Genomic DNA, 18,636 nt, shown 5'->3' on the forward strand with positions numbered 1-18,636 from the left:
TGTCTCCTCTTGGATTATCATTTTCATCGTCTTCCTCAACTCATTCACTCCATTCCTTATCCATCTTTACACTCCTACGTTTTATCCTCATCCTTTTTATCCTTATCCTTCTCTGTTCATCATCCTTCATCATCATCATCCTCACCATCATCAGTTTCACCATCTTCATCTCATCTTCACCTTCATCTTCAACCTCTCAATCTCTTTGTCAACCCTACACAACCAACACACACACAACTAAAGTAACAAGTGAATTAACAAAGCAACAACAAAACACCAACACTGAACAACAGTAATGACAGAAGGAACAAGCAAACAAACAAAAGTTAAAGTTAAATGGCTTTTTGTGATTAACAAGCAAAAAATTAGACAAATTTAAATTCCCTTTCAATTTGTGATTTTATTTTCTCAAAATCTAAATCTAATTTGCTTTCCATTAATTTTTCGTATGTTGACTTACCTAAATGAAACAACTAATCACTATAATGTCAGGTGATTTAACCTTTCTTGATGATAATCTGTTTAATCAATTGCTTGGCAATTGTGATCAGGAAAATTTTGTATCCAACAATCATTTCAACGTTAACCATTCCATTGGCTTTTCAATTGGTCAAAACAGGGAAGATGAGGAAGATGATGAAAATGATGAATCAAACGTTAACAATCAAACAAATCATTCCATCATCTTTACAAATCCAAACAATTCCAGTCAACATCACAACATTATCATCATCAACAGTTCAATTGATAAAACTAGTCTCATGGATTCATACAACTGTTCATCTTCACCCAATCCACTGATTAACCCACTGGCACCCGGATTCGGGACTCACCAAGATTCCCAGGATGACCTGATTGACCATGAATATGAGACTGATTATTCAGTGTATGAAAATAAATCGGGTTTAGCTGAAGATATGAAATTTCTTGCCTCAATGCCTGAACTTTGTGATGTTACTTTTCTTGTCGGGGAAACTCGTGAACCCGTTTGTGCTGTGAGGTCAGTCCTTGCCGCTCGAAGCAGGTAAGCAGCAGCGATCATCTAAACTGGTCCCAATTTCATTTCAAGCTCAAGAGAAAAAATATTTTATAACTTTTCCGAATCTCAATTGACCATTAACTTGGAAAAGTTTTTTTTCCATTTCCAACTATTTTCTTTAGATTGCGTCAGCTTGATGCTTTTCATGAGTAATTCATTTCATTTTATCAATTTCATAACATTTGAATTTCTATTGATCAATGCAATAGTTGATTTACTGAAGACTGACGCTTCTGGACAAACATTTTTCGAGAATTTTTTTCTCAAAACAATGGCTTAAAGGAAAAAGAACTTTGAGATCAAGAATTTTTCAACTTTAATTGTTGCTTTTCAATAAAATTTGCGATTCTTTTTCCATATCAAAGCATCTTTCAATTCTGTCTTGGAAATTCTGATTTTTGAGATTACAATTTACTCTTGAATTTAAATGATTTCAGGCGTAGGGAGATTGGAATCAGACTTTGAAGGTTGGACTTTGATAAAGACTTTTCAAGTTATCAAGTTTAGTCTATTCTGTTGAGTTTTATTATTTGTTAAACCATGTTAATTTAATATATTTGCCATGAATTTTGTCTCTAACTTTTGAAGGAAAAGTCAATGTCTTACAATTTTTCATTAAGTTAATTCACTCCAATCAAAGCCACCTTTAGTTATAAGTTATAACCTGTGGAAGCAAATTATCCGATAAAAGGTTTAAACTGATGAAATTGTTTTTTTTAATCAAGTAATTTCATCAATCTTTGCATGAATGAACAGAGTTAAAGCTGTCTAACGAGACTCAATCCTTTCTCAGTAGCTATTACATTCACCTTAAATTTTCAACTTTAAATGAAGTTAATAAAATGATTTGAGCCATTTTACAGCCAATTAATAAGCATTTTGTGACTAATGTCTCGATTGACCGAATACAGATTAATAATCGAAATCACTTTAATTTTGAAAGATAATCGAAGTGTCCAATGATAAAGACATTGAGTTGTTTTCGCATCAAAATATTTTCTTTTACTTATCATGGTTTTGTCCAATTTTATCAGCATTTTACCCTCATCAATATTGCTTCGAGTCTGATTGAGGAGAAATTTTCTTTTCAGGGAATCTTCCAAATCACAATCATTCCAAGAGCAATTTATGAACGATTTGCAAATGAAAATGTTCATCATCTCAGAATCGATAGTCTGAGTGTTTCACATATTACTAACCGATTCAGGTCCATAAGTCGTATCAAACATGAACATTGAGAGAAAACTCTTTTACTTGAAAAAAGCAATTGAAATGAAAATTCTGTGTAAAAATTTCGATTAAAATGATTGTTCGATGGAAACATTGAGATACTTTCGAACATGAAATTATCGAAAAAGGTTAATGTTTGTTTTCTTTCGATAACTGATCAACTGTAACATTACACTTCACTTGTTATACTTTGACTGATAGCTTCTATTGTCGCTCAGTTTTTCCCATGTTTACACAAATTAAGAAGATTAAATTCTTGATTTTACTCTAAATTTACATGGTATCATGTTCAATGTTGATCTGAGTTCTCATCATTTCTTTTCCTTTTTTCATCCCTCATTCCTCTTTCCTAATCAGAACATTTCACAAACTTCTTTTTGCCCATAAGCAAAATCAATTAAGTGTCCTATCAACAGTGACCAACAATGTTCAACAAAACAACGGAACCAGTAATAATAATGGCAACAATAACACTGGTAACAACAATAACATCAACTGTTCCAATAATAATACAAGCCCAGTGAACAACAATAACAGTGGCTATGCTTTAGGCAATTTATCATCAGTAATATCACCTCGTGAAGGTGATAGCGGGGAAACTCATATTAGCAATGATTCTCAACGAGAGAAACAATTGAAATATTCAAAGAGCAAAAAATTTCGTGAAACAAGCAAAGAGACTAAATTGAAATTGTTTTTAAAACGAAGCTCCGAGCCAGCCTTAAATGGACTTCCAGTCAACCATCATCATCAGGTAAATGAATCAATTTAATCGTCAATTTCATTTCCATTTGAATTTCATTTTCAAACCATTTTGTGACTTGAAAAGTTGACATCAAATCAACAAGTTAAACAAGAATGAAATGTTTACAATCAAATCAAACCACAGAAAACTGTTAATGTTTCAAACATCATTTTAAACTTGATAATCAAAAGTAACAAGTCGAGTTGACATTTAATGGACATGTTTATTAGGATGAAACAGCTTTGAGCCAATTCTGAACTTCTGTTGAATTGAACTAACCAAGAATAATGTGAAAGGCGATTTCAATGAACAATTACAAAGGCAATGAGGAAAGTATGAAGCAATGATTTTCATTGAAATTTCATTAAATGAATTAGGAAATTTAATTTAATTTGTCAAATGAAAAACTGTTTAAATTGTTATCGACAATATTAGGGAAAAGGTGATGAAAGGAAAACACAAAATTGTGTTGAAAATAATCAAAATTTTTCATCTTTATATTCATTTCTTTCAGCCTAAGCTTGTTTCCACCTTTTCCTTTGCTGTCATGAAATGCTTTCCCATCTCAGGTGTATTAGGAATAGCAAACAAACAAACAAAAAGTGTAAGAAAATTGTTTAAAAAGACAACAAAAACAGAATAAAATTTCTCAACAGGGAATAACTCGGGAAAGACTGGGAGTGAAAAGTGAATTCTCATCATCAAACTCTTTTTTTCTTTCCTTTTTTTCTTCTATTTTTTTCCTCTTGGATTGAAGTGTTGAAGATTAAACAGGTGAGAAGGCAGAAGAAGAAGAAACTAATCGATAAGAATGAAGATGAAGCAAAAGTAAACTGTTAAAGAATCGTAATAATATCGTTGGAAAGTGTCAACATTTTTCACTCGATTCTTAACGCCTTTTCATTTTCATCTTTTCCAATCAACAGATACAATGAGATGTAAAGTGTTTGCAAGCGAAAGTAAAAAGGTTTGAAAATGAAACATTTAGTCATTCTGTTGGTGAAATTTCAATATTGAAAGCTCTTCAAGAATTTTGTAGCATTTCCATGAAAAGTAAATGAATGTCAATGAAATGTTTATTGAATCATTAAGTTCTGCGGTTGAACATGATTTGAAAGAAAAGTGCGATTTGTTATCAAAGAAGCTAATGAAGTTCATCTTTTTTTTCTGTTCATGTTTTACCTCTTTTCATTGGAAAATGATGTTCCTTTGGATACTCTTGGAATTGACTGGAAAATGTTGATCATTATCACCTTCATCTTGATCAACACTTGACACACCAAAATCAGTTTACTGTTCAAAGCCATCGAACCATGATAATCGAGGAATTCGAACCTGATGTTTTCCGTCAACTGATTGAATACATTCACACTGGATGTGTTACTCTTCAAGCAAGAACACTGTTAGGTAATATTGTTGTTATCATCATCTTTACCTTCATCCTTTTGTTCATCCTCTTTTGTCATTGTCTTCTTTGCCCTCTTCATCCCAACACAAAGCATCATTGAAACACTCTTAGACTTGTGAGACAGAGTGGAAGCAAAAAATTCAAGTTTCACTAAAAAAACAAATGTGAAACATTGAACCACAAAAGCAACATGAACATGTGAACAACTTGAACCTTGAATTATCAATTGACTTTTTTTTACTCTTTTTTACTGTTTCGCACTCAATTTGATTCGCAGTTGATTTGACGTGTTAATTGTTTGCCAAGAATATTTATGTTGATTGACTTGACGGGAATAGTGAGTGTTGCAAATTTGGATAAATTGATTATTTCAATTTTACCTTTGATCGATATTTGTACTTCTGCTTCTCGGTTTGTTCATGCAACAGGTTAATAATGATTCTTGATTGTGTTTGCTCAAGCTTTTTACTTCTTTGTTTTATTCAGTGTTCATCAGGTTAAATTCATCAACCATTCATTGTGACCATTTGAATCAATTAATGAAATGCTAAAGGGTAAAATTTGATCAAGTTAATGGATAGAAATTGTTTTTACCCATTTGACTTCGCTTTTTTTCATCTACCATTACATTAAAATACAATGATTTTAAATGACATTTTCTTGTTTTTAGTGTTCGCCTTCAATCAAGCTCTTTCTGATTTTCATTTTTAACCCCCGAAAGCAATCGATTTTTAATCAATTTGTTTACCTTTACAATGGGTAAACATTGATTGTTGACTCACAGCACATTAAAAACATGGAATGCAAAATTTTCACTCAAAATGAAAACAAATGTTGTTATTGCGTGCCTTGAGCAAGTAAAGACAAATCATTTTTTCCAAGCTTCTTCTCTGCTTTTTGCTTCCAACGAAATAACACCACAATGCATATGAAAATATTAAACAAATTTGAGTGATTTCACCAAACATTTCTGGCTCAATTATTTAATCGATTTTATCAAGTGAACAAAAGATTGGTTGAAATCGATTTTTCAAAATCGAAAAACGAAAGTCCAACGACTATTGTCACATGGATGCTCAAATAAAAAATGACGGGATCTGTGATTTTCCAATGCAATCCTCAAATCGGGGATAATTTCTTTGAAACTTTTCTTAAATGATTGATAAAAGATCGAAGTCATTAGAAAAGTACCCAGGCGCTTTCAAGAACTAAATGAGTACAAATTTTTTAATTATTTTTAGGCAATCTTTTTAGTACACTTTTCAGAGTTGGGATTGTCGATCATAGAAATATCTTTGTTATTTTATTACTATTATCTGCAGCCGTGGATAAAATAGCGAATAAGCTCTAAGGCTTTAGTAAGAGCGCTCAGGAGGAGATTTTGGTGGAGCTGATAAAAAAATTATAACAAAATCAGATGATACAAGTAGAGTTTTTTATCTATATCAGTTTAATCAGCTCCTTCACTGGATTTACACAACACCAGCAGCAACAACCATCGATATTGGCGATACTGGTTGTTTTGCAGCTCGAATGATGATGAAAATGCTAATGATGAGCATTTGAACGTACCTAGCGATAGTGAGCCATATGTTCCTGACAATCGTCAGCAGCTAGTGACAATACAGTGACACTCGATGACAAGCCAGTAATTGCAATATAAGACGTTCATAGCAGGTCTAGGGAAATAATAAAATGATGAAACTTTAACCGTAAATTGATTTACAGATGCAACATACAGGCTTACGAATTCAAAATAATTTAATTGTAATAACAGTTTGGTAGGTTAAATAGTGCCCAGATTATATATTGTGATCAGGATATTTTGCTTTGCGCATTTTTGTATTAATATGGTTAATTCCTTAATCATCGATAATATCGATGAATTTCCGTTTTTCAGCAGCTGTTGATGGTAATGATGAATTACTAGTTGTATTGACCATCACTGCATTTAGATAAGATATATATTTCAATTGTAATTATCTGCACAAATTTCACAGTGATTCATGATTATAAATATTCTAACTTTATGATTCAAGAAAGTATGAATATTCTGCAAAAAATATCAAACGCAAAATTCTTCAGCTCGTGGATATTTTTACATTTTATTTGTCCCATTAGCTAATAACCTTGAAAAATTTTCTACGTTGTTTTCAAAATGTAAGCATGTTAATTATGAAAAAAGTTTGAAGAGTGTCATTAAAAAATAATTCAAAAGATTGTTAATTATTTTCGCAAAATATTTTTGTGTGAATGAAGGAGAACCGGGAAAATTCTGTAGCTAAAATAGTGAGTTGAAAACTGATGAAAAGTGTTCTCGAGCCAGCCATTTTATACTAACCCAGTAAAATAGTCCATTTTGACAATTGCATTAATTCAATTGATTATTCATGGGAATTCGATCCTTTGTCGGAATCGATTTTTTAACCAGACAGCATTTATTTACATGATCAATAAAAGCAATGCACTATTGACTGTTGTTTTTTTCAAGATTAATCTTTTACCTTTACATTTCAAAGTTAAACTCATTGAACCGGAAACTTGTGGGTAGATGAAGATGAGTTGAAACAATAAGATGGAAAATATTTTACCCTTTCAACTGATAATGTGATGTAACTTTCATTTGGGATGAAACATTTTCTGTAACATTACACATATGAATACATCTATTCTAGTAGCTCAGTGTATTCATCTGAATTATCATCATGAAACTTGAATCTTTCTTTTTTAATACTCTTTCATCTTGTTGATCCAATTTTCCAACATCAACAAAATGAGATTAATTTTTTCCCCAGCTAATTTGTCTAACCATCATCATCATCATCATCACTTCATTTTTTTCAAAATTCACTGTTAAACCATGTGAAGTATAAAAGAGGTGAACATTGAAAATTTCAATTTATAGCGTGAAAAAGGGTAACATTTTCACAGTTGATTCAATTTGATTATCACAAACATGATTGTAATAAACTGTAATCAATGTTCATTCAAGTGAGATTGTAAAATAATGGTTGAAATGATTGAAGGCAAACTCAAACTCCCAGCAAATATTGTGATCAGTTAATGTTATCAAAAAGCGAAGCATAAAGTAGATAAACAGAAATGATGGAAAAAAGAAGAAGAAAAAAGAGAAAATTTTGAGAGAAATGTCGACAATGTAAATTAATTAGTTGCCTTAGGGTTTACATTTCACCTTTTTTTACCTTGTTACCTTAATGATGATTATTTTAATCAACAATCGCTACAAACTTCTGGTTATTGCCATGGAAACTCATGAATATTCTGAATAGTTTACATTATTTCACAGTTGATTTTTGTTTTTGACACGAAACAATTTCTTCTCAACCTTGAAGCTTGCTGTTGTAACCAGAGATTCATGATGTACCCATGAAGAAATTAGGAAATGAAGAAACAATTGTTTTCATTTTTTCCACTTTTCGGTGAAATATGAAAAAATCTGTTGGAATCGAGTCAACATTTTTTGATTTGGAAAATTTGTTGTCTCAAATGTTGACCTAAAAATTGATTGAAATTAAAAATTTCAATATTGGCTAATCAGATACAAAGTTGACAAAATTTTCATTTTTCATTCATTCATTTTAACCATTTTAAAGGAAAGTTAAAATAAATAATGAACTGCAAATGCAAATGATTATCATGATTGAATGTGATTCAACAATTTATCAAGTAAAATGTTTTCTCTCCTGATTCTGTTTGAGAATTAAATTTTCCAATTCAACGATTCAGTAAGATTATGAATATAATTGGTTAATGTGATTGTTGATGAAACAAGTAAAGCCAGCAAGTTTAACAGCGTTAATAATGAATCTATTGACTTTAATAATTTCATCAAAGCCAAAGCTCAACATTTGAACACGAATCAAGTTGAGCATATAATTTCAGATTTAATGTAATCTTTTAATGGCAAAATTGCCCTTTTAGATTTACATGAATTTCCAATTTGTTCAGTTCAATATCGACTATAAGTTCAATTTTCAGGTCAAAAACATTTTCCAATCAATAAAACATGTTGAAGCTTTCAAAAAATCCAAGCTAATCTAAGGCCAAATCAGCCCATATACAAGTCGAAATTTCAACTATTAAAAGTTCAGCATTTAGAAAAAAACTTAGCGAAAAATTCGACTTTCCTTTTGGAACTGAACTCGACCCAAGAATGTCTTTTATCGAAAGATACTGACCAGGTTTACTTCGAATCACTCGTCTTGGAATGGGAAAAATTATAGACTTCGACACTTCGATCTCATTTCGATGTTTCGGTTTCGAATCAATTTTGAATTTTCTAACCAATCGAAAGGGAAAATTTTTTCTTATCAAGAGATTCATCTTTTTAATTGGGAAATGGAAATTCTGTGAGAAAATTCTGAAAAAAGTAAATTCGTAACGATTTCAATTGGGAAAAATGGTGAAAATTTTGTTGACGATTAGTTTGTTAGTGAATTTTTCAAGGTCTTTTAATGATAAACCAAACTCTTTTCATTGTTGCATTTCTTGAGTCGAGTAAATTTATTCAGCAAATCTTTCCAAATTGCTCAAAATTATTATTATTGTCATGATATAACAATGAAATGATACTTTGAAAAGTAAAAGGCTGGAAGGAAGACGAGAAAAAAAGGAAAGAAAAGAAAGAAAAAAGAAAAAGCAAGATTTAGAAAAATAATGTTATTATTAATGCTGAACAAGAGATTTAACTTGAATAAGATGATGAAAAAGTTCTTGTAGAGACTGAATAAAATGCAATATTTTTTTCTCTATCAAACCATTATTTATTCAATTTCTATCAACATTATCATTCAACTATTTACCTTTATACTCTTTCACCATGATTCATTCAAAATCAAGAGTAAACTCATGAATGGAAACAAAATTTTCCTCCAACATTATTCCTCGAAACAGAACAAGAAAAAAATGAATTTTCCATGAAAATCATAACGAACTTTGCAATTGGTTCAACTTTGAATTGCAACCAATCAACAGGTTCAAATCAATCAAGCAAGTGTTACCAGTTGAACTATTCATTTGTACCATTCATTCATGTGCATAATGAAGTGCTGTAAAGAAAAGTGGTGAAAAAGGAAAAGCAAAAGTTCTGTCAAGCAATTTCTTCTCACATGAAAGATAATCGAGTTTCGAGTTTCGAGTTTGAATCGGTTCCAATGTTGCAAAAAAAGAATGTTTTTCTTTTTTCCAGAATTTCGCTGATTAATGTTATCTTTTCACTCCCAGTGATAACCTTGTTGGAGTGAAAAATGTTGCTTAAAGTTGATGAATTATCAGAATAATTTTTTCTCATTCCTTCACAACAATTTTAAATGCTAAAGAAACGTCTATTAATCAGTTGTAATGAGAAGGTGAAAATTGTGATTCTCAATCTTTTCTCTGGTTTGCAAGTGCATTTTGATTGGATCAACAGTGTTCATTTCATGTGTTCACTCACTTTCCTTCAAATGTTATTATCACAATTGGATTCATCTTTATCATCTTCTTATCCTCTTTTCCTCATCTTGACTCCAATCAATTGTTAAGGTGAGAGAAAACTTCATCATGAAATCACTTCACCTTTTATGCACTTTCTTCGTCATTTCTTGTTCACTTCAGTTTCCATCTTCTTCCCACAAGATGTTCATCACTTCACAATCATCTCACTTCCATTATCATTATCAGATTCTTGTTTTCATTCCAATTCCAGGTTAAAATGAAGGTCAACATTTCATCATTTTCCTTCTTCTTCATCTTTCATCGCTTTTTAGCCTCATATTGCCTTCCTAATGAATAGAGATGAAGAAGCTTCCTTCACCAATCAAACCTAAACATTGTCATCTTTGCTTTCATTTTTCAATCCAAACATTCAATTAAACTTGATTTGTGTAAATCATTTTTGTCTCTAAACTGAAACAATTAGATTTCATGAGCAGATTGATTTCAATAAAGATGTTGAATGTTTCTCTTGGAGACAATTTATTTCAATTGAATATTACAATATCATTGAAACCTGAAAATGTTTCAAACCTTTATTTACACCTAAAAATGACAATATTTTTGTAACTTCCTTAGCGATTCGTCATTTCCTTTTTCCGGAGTTTCCATGCAAGAAGAGGAATGAATATGAATATTGTTATTGAAAGGGTTTCATTATTATCCAATGATTGATCACCATTATGTGAAAATCATTTACTTGACCAAAAGCAAATGAAAAGTCAATGTAACAACAGAAGCCACTTTTCAAGTTGACCATTCAATGAACATTTCTTTGATGATTCCATTCCAATTAAATGGCATTTCATCTAAATTTAAACAAATTGAATGGAATCATTTTAACCGTAAAAATGGTCAAATATCTGGTTCGTTTTGGGTTGCAATTTGCCTTCTAATTGGATGACTTGTTGTTTACCCAAAATGAACTGTAAATTTACATTCAAGTTTATTTTTGATTCTTGTTTTGACCCATTCACTTGATTAACCCGTTTAATGTTTACCATTGCTAAGGACATCAAACTAATCAACTTGACATCAATTATCGTAATTGATTCTTGCTCATCCAGACTAAATGATATTGGTTGTAACATCATTTATAAATCATTGTCAGCCTCTGTTTTAACATGGGAATATTTGAATGAAGAAGATTCTCTTCATCAGAAGGGAATCGCCATTAACCTAATAATATATTCAATAACCTTATTATCGTCGACAGAATTGATAACCATTTCAGGTTCAGTGAATATCAGGATAATCAACAGATTGTTTCATCTTGGAAATGATGGAAATTTTCTGTTTCATCTTCTTGTTGATTCGGTGATTTGGTGATTTAATAGTTTTAATTAAAATTTGGTTTTGTTCATCATTTAATGAAACCTTAAACTCTTGAACCGTTAAAGGATATTCAATTATTTCTGGAAACTTTTGTCTTTCAGTTTAAATACCTTAATCTCATTGAGATTAACTGGTAATTCAATTAGGATGCTTATAATTGCTATGCTTTGTGTAAACCTAATTTGCCTTCAACAGGTAATCTAACAACCACGTTCATTGGCTTCCCAGCAAATACTGTGTAATGTTCAATCACACAAACTGGTTTCAAGTGTTGGTCTTGAGTGACCAGTAATCACATTCTTGGACATTTCTAATTTGATTTAAACTTTCATGATTATAATCATAAATTATTGGCAGTAGACTATTCAATCCAACTACTTTAACACCTTTTGATTCTCAAGCAATTTGGACAAATAGTCCAAACCTCAATTTATTTGATGATTCATTGACTAAATGTTTGATAACATTTGTAGACCGAGTTTGTTTCAAATAAGAGTAAAACTTGAGTTTATCAAGTAGAGCTAATCAGGTTCGATCTTTTTCATCGTCAATATTGAAAGAAACGAATGTATTACATGTATTATTTTAAAATAAATTAACATTTTTCTTGTAAACGATGAAATTGGGATCAGGAGATTAACTTTTTCTTAATCGCTTTCTTATTCTATTATTCGGTTCTTACCTACTATTCTCACCGGTTCTTATTTACTATGAAATGTTATTTATTTTCAGTAGAGTTTAGAGAGAAAGTAAGAGAATCTAGTTAGTTTTTGAATCTTTCAATAGTGATCAGTTTTGAGATGGAAAATTTGGTAGTTTAAGGTCTTATTTTCCAAAGTGTTTTCATGAAGAAAATATCTCGGATTGGAAAATTTCACTAAGAATTTCATTGTTTCCAAGACAAATGCTCTTTCATCTTAAAACACATTCGTTTTATTTTAGATTGAAGGTACATAATTAAAGCAAACTTAGCTCACTAGAAGCTAAGTTCGAGTCCGCTTGCTGATCAGTAAAGATCTAGAGGCTAGGTATCAGAATTTCTAGCAATATTTGGATAAAATACAGAATAGACCAGTTTTCCGCAAACGAAGTCAACCTCTCTTTAGCTAGTTCAAAGCCATAGGAAATAAATCCTTCTTCAGCTTATGATCGAAGCATAAAACTTTACTACGTTTACTACCCAAGACTAAGCTTTTTAACTCTTAGCCAAACGAAATCACCTGAAAACTTTACAATTTCAATCCTTTTTAGTGAAAACTCTTATAAAATGAAGCTGTAATGTTCTTTCACTAAACAAGAAATAAAACACAAAAGTTAACATCACTGGTTGCAAAATGTAAAATACATGAAAAGCCAATGTTTATTCAAACGGACAAATTTGATTGTGATTTTGTCACTTATTTGTGAAATAATGTGCAAATGTTTTTTGTTTTAAAGTATCGATTTCTATTGAATTTGGTAAAAATTGTCTAAATTGCAATTGAATATATTTTGGTTTCAATAGATGCTTTTGATGTCAAGTTAAATTAATGTGAAAATACAAATGAAAGGAATGAAAGTTATCCATATTTGTTTGGAAACGTTTTATAAACATTTCTCATTATTCAACTCTTGGATTTCCCTGTTTTCCATCATGAAAGTGTTTCCAATGAAAAACAAATAACAATATTGATACTAATATTAATAATGATAAAATATCATCATTTTACTGTTTCAGTTGAACATTGTTATCATAATTCTGTGCTCGATAAAAGTAAACAGAGCGCAACTTACAAACAGCAATTCAATGTTATTTTGATTGAAGACGACGAATGATGAAGAATCCTGAAAAAAAGAGGAAAAAGGCGAAGCAAGAAAAGAGGGGAAAATAAGTTTAATATTTTACAAGGTAACATGAGTTGAGTTGAAAAACAGATAGATTTGTTGAATGGAAATTCAAGAAGCATGATAACCTAATAATCAACAGAAGGAAAAGAATCGAGAAAATGAGTTGAAAAATCAGTGAGAAAAAAACAGTTTTCATTGGATACACTTTTGAACAATTGAAGACAACCCAAAAATGGGAAGCAATTGAAACTGAAAATAATATCCAAGTAATGAAATTTACCATGATAATGATGATTAATTTGGCGAATAAAAGGGAAAAACAATTGAAAAATTTAATGTTCCATGTTGACCCAAATTTGGAATCAATCTTGAATTGATAAAGAATGGAACAGGAAAAATGATAAATTCAACGAAATAACATTCAAAGTGAAACAACAAGATAATACAGTTATAGCTAATGGATAGTCACAAAAGTGAAGGAAATTTTCAGGTTAACCCTGAAGCTATGGGTTTCAAGTGATTCCTGAATAATAACTGAAATTATCATCAACTTGGAGCTTTGATTGTTTAAATTAACTACCAACTGTTGTCCAGATTTTGGACAATCTTTTAATCAGCTTTTGTTTCCATGAAAATTGGTTCAACTTTTTTCGTTCACTTCTCTTCATGTTTCATGGAAAAACACTTTTTTGAAATGAAGTTCAAACTGTTTTTCATTATCAATTTGCAACTTCAATCAAACCCAACTAATTAACATTCCTCCCGTTCATTGTCAATGTTAATAACAAAGCAACTAAAATCCAATGCGAATGAAACGCAAACAGAAGAGCGAGAGAATGAAAAAAAGATAATCAAAGAATGTTGATTATCATTCTAATTAACTTTTCAAAGTTAATTAGAAGACAATTTACTTTTGCTTCAAGTGGATAACAAAAATTGGTTGATAAGGTGAGTTGGTAAAGGGAAAAAATGTGAATAATGAAAGGAAAAGGAAGAGAAGAAGAACCCAAAAATGCTGCTAATTGTTGTTAATACTCTTTGTCTATTTACAATCATTATTACCTGTTAATCAGTGAATCAAAGTTTTTATCCAATGGAGTGAAACTGGGAGTGAAAAATATTCTTAGACGTTGGTCACTTCAACTGTTGAATTTTGTGGCAAGAAAATGGTTTCTTCTGACAAATGGAACTGAGTGTCAAAAATTCATCTCTTTTTTTCGGTCAGTTTAATCGTTCAGTTGTCTGGTCAGGCAAGGTCCATCTACCATGATAATTGTTTACATCGTCTGTTCAATTTGCTCAGGCAATCAGAAAAGCTAGTAATAGATGAGGAAAAGATATAAAAATGATTATGAAGGCGAAGAGAGAAAAGAGTTTGGAAAAGATGAAAGAAGAAAACTTGACCCTGACTATTATGAATTTCATGGTTGAACACAATGATAATCTCAATTTATGAACTTTTTCCAAATCAAAAGTTTATGATGAAAGAATGAATCGAAATAAAAATGTAACTTTGAACAAAAAAGAAAAAGTTGAGATAAAAGATTTCCAAAGATTTCAGGGAATGGCAAAGAAAAGCAAGAATAACATGATGATAAAGGGAAGATGAAATGGAAGAAAACTGCGAAAAGAAAAAAATTTTGGTTCCTTTTTTGTGTGGTGAAAAAAAGCATGAACCAGAAGAGGAGCGCAACAGGCTATTTTATGCAAGCAAGTGAATGGTTAAGGTTCAACACTATTCACTTGGTAAACAGTTGAGTTACATTATGTTACTAATGGTAAGTCAAATGGGTAAAATTGTTGGATGAAAAGGTAGACGAAATTGTATTCAAGATTCGGTGAATCTTTTTTTTCTCTTGTTCCCTTTTCTTCTTGTTACTACCTTATTCTTGCCATCCTCCTCCTCCTCCTCCTCTTCAACTACTCAGAGTCAAATGAATTATTTCTAAGTATATAATATTATCGATCGATGAAACTCTTTTTTTTCATATTACACTTGATTCTGTTTTACCTTTCCTTTTTAATCTTTCATTTTCTCTCTTCTTTTTCACCGTTGTTGACTGTTATCACCTTTCTCATGTTTCGTTTCTTTCATCATAATCTTTCCCATGTTGTGTGTCACTCAATGATTTCATGTGCATTTGTCGACTATCTTTTCCTCTTCCTCCCATTCCCTTACCATGTTAAATTGTGATAGAATGCGCTAATCTTTACAAGCTAATCATCATCTTTACCATGTAACCATGGTTCCATGCATTCAACAAGTCAACCTCAAACCGAGTAATGGAAACTTTTGTCTTTCTTCACCCAACTGAGAAACATTTCATTCCATCTGCTATTGTTACAGATTTCATCATGTTTCCTTAAATAGCGAGTTGAGTGTAAAGAATCAACTTGAATATCGAAATAGCAATTCCTTTAAAATCGATATTTGTTTTAAATGTTATAAATGCAATGAAAAATGTTGAATCAAATGTTTATCAACTGATCAAGTTGCAAGATTTGAAACAAATGATGAATGTTTTAAGACCTTTAATGATGCAAAATATGATCTTAGTCAACCCTTGAAATTGAATCATTACTCTGATCTTTCTCTGATCTGATTATATCATCATTACAGGATGAACTGTTGAAGTAAAACTTGAAAATCAATTAAACTGCAACCATTTTACCAGGTTTATTCAGCAATCATTTATCAATCTTTAAATGTAATCACTTATTCCTGCAATTTATGGCTTTATATCTGTAAATGTTAACCATCATAACATATCATTATTTGGATAGAAACTTATTTCATTTTGATTCCTCAAATTGGTTTATATTATTATTTTTACTCTTTTTTTTGTGCTGCTTCGCATTATTAATATATTTGTGTCTTTACCTTTCCTCTTTTTACCTTTTAAAATTATGGTTTGAATTTCATTTGGTATAATTTATATTTTCTGACAGACTAAGTACATGATAATACATTTATGCATATCAAAATGATTATGATAAATTTCCTTCTCAGAGAGAAACTTTTCTTTTTTTGTTCGCTTTCTTTCTTCCCTTCAACCTTTCGTTACCTTTTTCAATATTATTAGCTTACTTTGCAAAGGAAAGGGTTGAAAAAAGGGAGAAACAATTACACTTGGATTAATCTCAAATGGTTGAACATTATTTTCAAATTTATATATTTCAAGACTTTCAAGGTTCTGCTCATCAAATTAAACTTTAATACAATCGTCGATCAACAAGTTTATTGAATAATCTTTCACTTTAAACTCAAATAGTCGCAATCATTAGCTCTTTACCGAATCTGAACAAGAAAGGATCAATTACTGTACGTTTTAATCGCATTTAATGATTGGATTCAATGCTCCAGTAATTTGTCTAGTTTAATCCAAATAATTGTGTGAAAGCGCCTGATCAAGGAAATTGAAAACTGTTTTTGTCTTCTCAATTTCACGAGAGAAGAAAATTTTCGCGGTCAAATATTCAAAGATACTTAAAATGCTATAATGTTAGTTCAAAGGATTATCCCAACAATATTAGTCTTTTCACGATATTGATTCTTCATTTGTATCTCTATTCGACAGCAACTATTTCGTTCAATTCGATCCTCGGTCTCATAAAGAACCAAGTGAATCATCTTAAAGAATTGGAAAATTATCTTGAGTCGAAAATTACTTTTGCTCAGCTTCTATTGAAATTAGCTAAATAATATGACAACAGAATGCAATTTAACACGATTTACTAAAGACTTTATGAACAAAACTTAAGAGTTACCAGAGTTGGTCAGAAATAAAATGTAAATGCTAGTCAAGACTCAATGATACTTACTTAAGGAAAGCTGAGTCTGTAAGCTTATTCAGCATTCAACAGATTTGGAGCTCACTAAATGTTCAAACAACTTTAAAAATGTTTTTCTTTAAAATATTGCCAACATTGTTTTCATCGAAATACTGTTCTTTAGTTTGATTCTGATCTTTTCAATTCTCAATACAATGATGACCAAGGAATGGGAAAAAGCTTTGCTCAGCATCCATCAACTGACATTTAAATGTCACAGTTATTATTGATTGAATGGTTGCAACTTGCAAACTTTGACTATTCAAATCTGTTCAATAATAATGGTTATTATCGAGCTTAAATGTTCACATTGTTCATGATTCTGATAATACCAATAATGGAATAGACCAAGTGTTACATTTTGTTTCTCATAAGAAGAAGAAAAAGAAGAAGAAGAAAAAGAAGAAGAAGAAAAAGAAGAAGAAGAAAAAATAACATAATGTAACCCAAGAACCGTTCCTTTGATTAACCAGTTTAACCAGAAAATATGATAACTCAGCATTCTTGTTTCTTTTCCTACTTTTCATGTTAACATTGATAAGATGAAGAAGAAGAAGAAAAAAATGAGAGAAAAATTCTGATTATTCTTTCAATTTTGTCTTCTACCTTTTTTATTACATGCTTATTCTTATTCATGTTTCCTTCAGGACTTTTTTTCCTTCTCCTTACCTTTTGGTTTGCCATTCATTTTACCTTTACTTTACACTTTACCATAATCATTATGAAACATTTTGCTTGTTACATGATAATTTTTTCCCTTGTTTTCCCAGTTTTACACTGAATTACTAATTTCTGTTGATGTTCAATCATGTTAATTTGATTGTTAAGATTGAACATGTTGATATAAGAACTCTTAATATAAAAAGTCTTTAACAAAGCTTCTTTTGTTTCATTCATCACTCATTGTTATTACTCAAACTGTTTTTATGTTTAGTTTAAAGATAATGAAACTCCCAGCAAGTCTTTATTAAAAGGTAAACACAATGTTTGATCAAATGAGATTTTAAAGGCTTTTTAAACCTATTAGCTTTTGGTTTCGATTGGGAATTTACTTTGAAAGACGACATTCGACATTGAATTTATGGACAAAAGTGTTTATCGAATGTTTGGTGTTTGAACTCGTAATGATCATTAGCATTGTTTTCATTTTTACCTTTTATTGAAACGTTTTTATTAAAATGTTTGATGGCTATCTTGGGCTTTTCAACAATCCTTTTGTGTTATTACATTAGACATCTTTGCAAAGGATAAATGTTGATCATTATCATCTTGGATCAGCTAAATTGTGGTTCAACTTTTGTCGTTTTGCCAGGTTAGTTGTCATTCGTAACCAAAAAATAATAATTTACCTTCAATTACTGTTAAGGTAAATTGAATATCCAAAATGATGATGATGGTGGGAATGATGAAAGAAATGTAAGAAAGTATGACATTTCCTTTTTTTCGCTCTTCTTCCTCTTCTTTTCATCACATTTATTTTTCAATAAAGATAATGATAATATTATTGAAAGGCAAAATGAAGATGAACCAGAAAAAGAAGCAAAAGCAAGCAAAAAAAAGTTCTTGATGTTATAAACATGAACATCAAACCATTGAATAGGTAAGTTGATCTACAAAAGACTGCATTCTAATAGGAAATATAATAGCAAGAGCAAATAGAGGTCAAGAACATTGATCTTTATCATTCAATTAGCTTTGTAAAATATCAAATTGTTCACTTAACTTTTA

At 30.6% G+C, this 18,636-nt stretch overlaps 1 protein-coding gene across 1 annotated transcript in view; it reads left to right on the forward strand.

The window, feature by feature from the left end:
• Window positions 1-23: 23 nt before the first annotated feature.
• LOC107369715 (serine-enriched protein-like) overlaps window positions 24-18,636 on the forward strand; it is a 38,121-nt gene continuing 19,508 nt past the window's right edge. The window contains exons 1-3 of the mRNA XM_015937688.3: window positions 24-1,024; window positions 2,627-3,023; window positions 4,304-4,421. Coding sequence (XP_015793174.1) covers window positions 465-1,024; window positions 2,627-3,023; window positions 4,304-4,421 — 1,075 coding nt within the window. The 5' untranslated portion in view covers window positions 24-464. The remainder of the gene's footprint in view (window positions 1,025-2,626; window positions 3,024-4,303; window positions 4,422-18,636) is intronic.

Source organism: Tetranychus urticae, chromosome 1, assembly GCF_039701765.1.
Source record: "Tetranychus urticae isolate SD_2017Ah chromosome 1, NJAU_TeUrti_SD_1.0, whole genome shotgun sequence".
NCBI classification, from domain to species: Eukaryota; Metazoa; Arthropoda; class Arachnida; order Trombidiformes; family Tetranychidae; genus Tetranychus; species Tetranychus urticae.